This window comes from Drosophila suzukii, chromosome 3, assembly GCF_043229965.1.
Source record: "Drosophila suzukii chromosome 3, CBGP_Dsuzu_IsoJpt1.0, whole genome shotgun sequence".
Lineage (NCBI taxonomy): Eukaryota > Metazoa > Arthropoda > Insecta > Diptera > Drosophilidae > Drosophila > Drosophila suzukii.
The window spans coordinates 85788815-85795253 of NC_092082.1; the positions used below are offsets into that span (position 1 = coordinate 85788815).

At 43.7% G+C, this 6439-nt stretch overlaps 1 protein-coding gene across 2 annotated transcripts; it reads right to left on the bottom strand.

Annotated features, from left to right (window-relative positions):
• Positions 1-1168: 1168 nt before the first annotated feature.
• Cnx99A (Calnexin 99A) lies at positions 1169-5981 on the bottom strand. 2 transcript variants are annotated; one of them, XM_017070880.4, is made up of 9 exons: positions 5609-5981; positions 4403-4741; positions 4220-4291; positions 3986-4119; positions 2975-3563; positions 2772-2912; positions 2557-2682; positions 1985-2227; positions 1169-1917 (listed from the first exon to the last, which is right to left on the bottom strand). In XM_017070880.4, the coding sequence occupies exons 1-9, from the start codon at positions 5750-5752 to the stop codon at positions 1873-1875; spliced, it is 1833 nt and encodes a 610-aa protein (XP_016926369.3). In that variant the 5' UTR covers positions 5753-5981; the 3' UTR covers positions 1169-1872. The 2 variants fall into 2 exon arrangements, with proteins under 2 accessions (XP_016926369.3, XP_016926368.3); XM_017070879.4 differs by lacking the exon at positions 2557-2682 and adding an exon at positions 2296-2424 and having other exon boundaries at positions 5609-5979.
• Between the last annotated feature and the right edge of the window lie 458 nt (positions 5982-6439).

Sequence of the window (6439 nt, forward strand, 5' to 3'; positions counted from 1 at the left end):
TTACATATGGCGCGTTATTTTGCTTACGCATCGATTAGCATCTAACTTGAATAAAGTCCCCCAACATTTGGGGAACTCCCTGGAGTTTGTGTCCTCTGCTGACCCATGCCAAAAAACACTTTTAACCAATTCCGTTCACTCGGAAACCGGGAGCACTTAAAAGCCCTGTGAATGGAAAAGATATAGTCTGGGTTCTCAGTTTGTTTTATTGTGCTCGAGGGTTCAACAAAGTCGCTGCCTTTGACAAACGAAAACGAAAATATTTTTATTAAAATTAAAATGCTTACGCAGACCGAGGCAACGGGTTGGTTTTGTGGTTTCATATGCCATTTTTTTTGGGTGCAATGGCAACCCTTGGAGCCTTTGTCTATGCATGAATTATGGGGAATCCCCGGCTGCCGCATCCTTGCCATTTTATATTAATATGCAACCCGGTCTAGCCGCAAAATTTTAATCCTTTTAAGTGAGACCGGAAAAGGGGCCGCCAGACATCGGCGAATCATTTAATCTTTTTATTGAATTGCCCTTCGAGTTTTTGGCAATCGAAGGGATTCGTGGAGTCAAGTTCGCATCTGTTTGGCGGGCATTAATCTAATTTTCAATGGCCTGTATGTGACTCCATCGCCCCCGTCTATCTATGCAAATCGTCATCGGTTTACTGTTGTCATAACAATTCCATTAACAAGGCCAGCCCGTCTGGTTTGGCATATTTATGAGCTTAGGAAATTGAATTGAATTATTCAGGGGCGACAAAAAGGAGACCTCCAATGCACATGTCGATAGTATCTGAATCCTAAAAATGAATTGAATTGGCAAGGGTTTCCTTCCATTTTTGCAGTCCTTTCTTGGTTCTGCAAATTGTAGTTAAATGTATTTTATGTCGACCGACCGCCAGATCAACCAATCAGCTAAATAATGAAAACGTTTTTGGGGAAATGCCCCAAAACCACACGAATGCAATGTGTCTGGTCTGGTCGACGCCACACGCACCATCGAGCATAATAAATCCGATTCGTATCTGATCTATGCCAACATCAGGGGTTGACATTTAAATTAACACCCACATGGTAATGTGAGGTTGAAATCAGGGCCTGTTTGGCAGTATTCCATTCCTTAGTCCTTTCGCTCAGCTGCTGGGAGTTAGTTGTATCAAAAAAACCCTGTTGCCTTTTGGTTTTGACATTTAGTTTTATTTTTCGCTGTAAGTTTTCATCGATACAAATGAAAATGGAAACTTGAGTATAACTATCATACTATTCAATTTCGTTTAAATTACATAATATTAAACTAGATGTTTGCCATTAAATTTCTCCGCTTTAGTTCCCTCTTTGTTTGCTTGCTGTTTTTTCGTTATAAGTTTTGTTTCCCTCAATTGTCTAGTTGGTGTTTTCATTTTTACACAAATCAAAAGGTCTCTGGTTGAGGATTAAACACATCAAAAAACAACATATAAAGCTGGGAATCGGCTGGTTCCGGGAGTGGGTTAAATGGGAGATGCACAAGACGACAGAGGGTCGAACATAACGGAAATGCAACGATAATACAGCAAAGTACGTATGGAGTGGACTAAACCGAACCGCGTAAACTAGTAAATTAAATTAGAGACTTCACTAGAATCGGTATGTTTACAGTGTGAGAGTGTGTGTTTATTTCTCCATTTGTGTGGGTGTTTTTCCATGTGGGTGTTTTTGTGAGTCTTTTGTTTGAGGGAGATGTCGGCCGCCTTCACGAAAATGCAACACATTTGAAAAGTAAAATTGCTTGGACATTTAGTTGTTGATGTTTCTGCAGCCACTGCCATATGGAATTGGATTAAGTTTGTTTTAGATTTGCAGTATGTGTTTTTGGATTCGGCATATAAGGATGCCCGCTTTACTCCTTGCGAGCCTGACGCTTTCGTGTTTTTGTGTTAGTTTCCTGAAAGGAAAAGAGATTATACAAATTATTTTTGGCATTTTTAATTAAACTGTTAGAAAAGTTATACCTCAGTCTGTGCGGGCTCTTCTTGGTTCTCCGCCGCCTTGGTCTCCTCCTCGTTATCATCTAATTCAGACTTTTGGTTCTTCTTTTTGGGACTGGCGGACAGCGGTGTGCTCTCCTTGCTGGAATCTCCAGCGGCCCGCTCGCCGGACAGATCGCTCTCCTCCTCCTCTGCCTCGGGCTCATCATCGGGCTGTGGTTCGTCGGTCTTCTTGGCTTCGGCAGCAGCCTTTTTAGCAGCCGAGTCCTATTTTCAAAACCAATATTAGAAAATCTCACGAAATACAACCTAAATCAAAGCTCAAGCCACATTACCTGACTCTTAGCGGTACCAAATCTACAGTAGATGGTAATGGCAACCAGCGCCACAATGGCCACCAGGCCAACGCCCCAGATGGGGGGATAGGCCTTGAGTAGCTCGACTACCTTATTCACGAATGAGTCCTATGAAATGAAAAAGCCAAAGAATAGCAGTAGCAATTACGGGTGCATGGTGCAGAGGCCAAAATGAGAGTGTTCATGGGGGTGTATCGAAAGTATTCTAATTCAACAGCGAAATATAAGACCGTGGCCAACCTCTTTGGCGCGTCGGTAGAGATAGAAGACATAGCAACTGGCCGGAATGAGCAGGTACAGGAAGTACAGAGCCCACCATCCGGGCTTGTAGTTCATGCGGCGCATCAGGCGGTGCCAGAAGGTTTTCTTCGGATCGGATAGAACAATCTCTCGATTATGTTTCTCTGTGTATCTTTTTGGAGGGAAATAGGAAGTGATTAAGGGCCAAAACTTACCGATTCCCGATCGATGTAGCGACGTTTGATGTCGAAGCTGTTGGCGGCAAAGTCACGGGCCACCTCCACATCGTCCGTGATGATCAGATTGTCGAAGAGAATGTCGCTGGACATGGACCACAGTTCCAGACCCACAGCGCTCTTTATAAAATATGTAAAGATATAGTAAAACGGTCAAATGAAGCCATACAAATACCACTTACAATTGGCGTCATTTGGAATGGCTTGAGATCTTCAAAGAAGTCGGGATTGGCAATCTTCCTTGGGGCCCACTTGCCCTGGTAGTTGGGATTCTCGATCATCGGTGCACGCCACTTGCCCTTGTAGTTGGGATTGGGGATGAGAGGAGCCTTCCATTTGCCGCATCCGGGGGCCTTCTCGCACACAGGATTGTCTACCAACGGAGCCTCCCACTCGCCATCGATTTCGGAATCCCAATCTTCGGGTTTGGTGGCCGTGGGATCGAAAATCATGTCGGGCTCATTCTCCAGCCAGCCGTTGGGCATGACGGCATCGATATCGGGCAGTTGTGGTGGAGCATCCTCATCCCAATCCTCGGGCTTCTGTGCCGTGGGATCTGGGATCTTTTCGCGCTCATCCCACGCATCTGGTTTGCGGTCATTGGGGTCATCGATCTCCGCTGGTGGGTTAACTGGGGGCTTGAAGTCGGTCAACAGAGAACCCTCGTTGATAATCTTGTGGTCCACGCGAATCTCGAAGCTGTTGTCGGGACGCACCACCAGCTGGTACAGATGGGGTAGCTTGTCCTTGAAGGGCTCTTCCAAACGGTTCCTAAAGGCAAATGACCGAATGACAATTAATAAGCGATGCGATTTTAAATAATAGGTTTATGTCTATTGTCTATTCAGCAAGTCAGCTCGTCGATAGGGTCAAAGTCCACCATTGTGAGGTTGAGCAACACCGATGATTAAGGTTTCAATAGAAGCTAGCATTACAATTTTGAAAACAAAGGTTATTTTACACGTTTGCACAATGCCAATATCAATATCAAATATCAATGGTAATAAACCATTTCAAACTACTTCTCAAATGTTCTGTACTACTTTCACCCTCTCTGTTAACTTTAAGATAGTGGTGGTTCTACTAATGAAATGTCCAATTCGTCACATTTAGAAGAAATTATAACGCTTCAATGAGCTTTCGCCGCTTGATTTCCCATCTCACGAAGAGTTGTTTTTATTTAATGGACTCACTTTGGCTTGTTGCAGTGCTTCTCGGTGATTGTGCCATTAATTGGATTGACGTGCCGGAATATGAAGTGCATTTTCACATCATTGCCGCACTTGTCCGGTCCGAACATGATGGTATAGGGTGTCTTGTCATTGAACTACGAATAAACAGATTCGGATTCGGGGGTTGTTCATGGTTTATGGCTTTTTGGAGTTCAGGCAGCTAAGAGCTATGAGGGCATTGCCTCCCGCACTTACGGCTTTGAGTTGTTCCGTGTCTTTTCCGGCGGATAGAAGCTTCAGATACGAGCCGCCGCACTCCTGACCCTCCTAAAAAAGAATAAACACGGGGAGAACGCGAAGTGGGTCAGTATAAGCGGGTATTAATTGGATTTGCACGGCGGCTGATGCAATCCGCGAGCAGTTTGGTGGGTGACGAACCTGCAACGTGACCTCGTACTGCACCACCAGCGGTTTGTCTTGCTTGAACTCGAAGGGCTGGCGCAGGGGGGCGGATATGGCCGCATGCTTGGCCTTTGACTTGAGCACCAGACCCAGATCGTTTGCCCAAACGATGCGCTGTGGGGACTCCCAGTTCCAGATGCCATCGTACTTGGAGATCTCCTCGGCGATGTCGTCCTTCTTAGCCTGCGACAGCACCCACTTCTTCCTGGAGGCCTCCACGTCATCAAAGTGGTCCGCGAAGTGGAACTTCTTGTGGTCGATCACCGGGCTCTCGTAGGCTAACTTCTCATCACCTTCGGCTGCGATGGGCTCCTCCTGCAAAATATGTGTTGAAACATTAGATAAGGGGCAATCAAATCCAAAACACGCGGTTGTCAGTGGGGGAAAGTGATAGAGAGAGAGAGAAAAGTGGGTGGCAAACGTGGTTTCAGTTGGAGAGCGCTACACTAGGGGGTATTAAACTAGTTATTATTATTTTCTGGAGAAGATTTAAGACCATAAACCCGGAACTATAGCAGATAACAGGTTTGTTTCTATCAGCATGACCTTTAATATACTAAAATTATATGTTGTTTTGATATTTTAATTATTTTTCTTAACTGATTTTTTACTTTTCTATAATTAAATTCTTATCAGTCTCGAAACCTTATCCAAATTATATAACCTTGGGTCTACTATCTGTTTTTATTTTTAGAGCTGCTATAAAGATGCTATCTTCTTGACCTCGCCTGTGGCTGTGAATTAATATGTTGTATGTTTATCAAATTGTATAAATCAGCATAAATTCTTGGAAATAATGAGTGATGAATCAACGAATTTCTCGGTAAACTTGACCACTTAACGCCAATTTCTCCATGCCCAACTCTTATAAAACTCTGATGTAACCTGTGGAATATACAAGCATTTTTAGGGCTGCCATAAAGAGTGCTATCTGATTGACCTCATCTGTGGGTAAACATTTGATTTTCCCTCGCATTCGTAATTGTCGGTGGAAAAGTCACACACACTGGCATGCTAATTGTGGGTCATAAAATGAAAAAAGCCGGCCGCAGCACCCCCCCTAAACCCGCAAACGACCCTTTCCAGCCCGCCGCCCATGCTGCTTTTTTTCTAGTAGCTTCTTCCACTGACGTGTACTTTTTTCTCGCTTTTTTATCTTGCGGATCGCAGCGCCGCACTCACCTGAACATCCTCCACATATCCATCCTCGAAGTCGTCCGATTCCGAACCCAAATCGGCGGCCTTAGCCGTACTTATCAGCAGCAAACCGCAGGCGAAAAGCAACGCCAGCGTTGCGCCCCGGTTTCCTCCCATTTTCCTCGGCATTTTCACCCACTTTTTTCCTCGCTCGTTGCGATTTTCCTTCCCCTTCCGCGGCGCTTGGAAAATGGAATACAAGGCGAATAGTATTCTGCAAATTTCCCCACTTGCGCTGCTTGTCACCACGTTTTCCGGACTGCGGACTGTTGATTCGAGATCTGGCACGACGAACTATTTGTAATTAAATTATAATTTATACATTTTCTCGCTGCCTACTGTGTGATTAGTGGTGGCCCACAATCGATTAGACGTCACTTTCGATTTTCGAGGTATATCGATTTCTCTCACCCCAGACGCCATCCGAGGTTCGGGGCTCCGGTAAGAATTTAGCAGGGACTCAGCCCCCGACCTTGATTATTTGTTGCATACTTTTTTGCATCAAGCGTAAAGAAAACTATTTATCATTATTTTTTAACTGAGAAATAAATAATAAATATAGCCAAATAACATGAATACAAAATTGTTGCATGTTTTGTCCTCGTTTTTTAGAACAAAAAATAATAATAGCTTAGAGTGGCATTTCTGAACTTTCTTCCTAAATTTCTAATTAAGTTTCCAGTCAGATTGTATGAACATACATAGTTTTTTAGTAAAAAAAAAAAAAATTTACAATTTTATTAACAAATAATTTATAATAATTTATTAAAATCAGGATAATTTGTATTGGGAACGATTGCATAGATTGTTTGCTGT

Bases quoted from the DNA above. Each gene is read 5' to 3' on its own strand.
- Cnx99A (XM_017070879.4), bottom strand. From the start codon at position 5,752: ATGCCGAGGAAAATGGGAGGAAACCGGGGCGCAACGCTGGCGTTGCTT. The intron at 4,742-5,608 runs GTGAGTGCGGCG...CATATTTTGCAG, and splicing joins GATATGTGGAGGATGTTCAG to GAGGAGCCCATCGCAGCCGA. The intron at 3,564-3,985 runs GTGAGTCCATTA...ATTTGCCTTTAG, and splicing joins AAGCACTGCAACAAGCCAAA to GAACCGTTTGGAAGAGCCCT.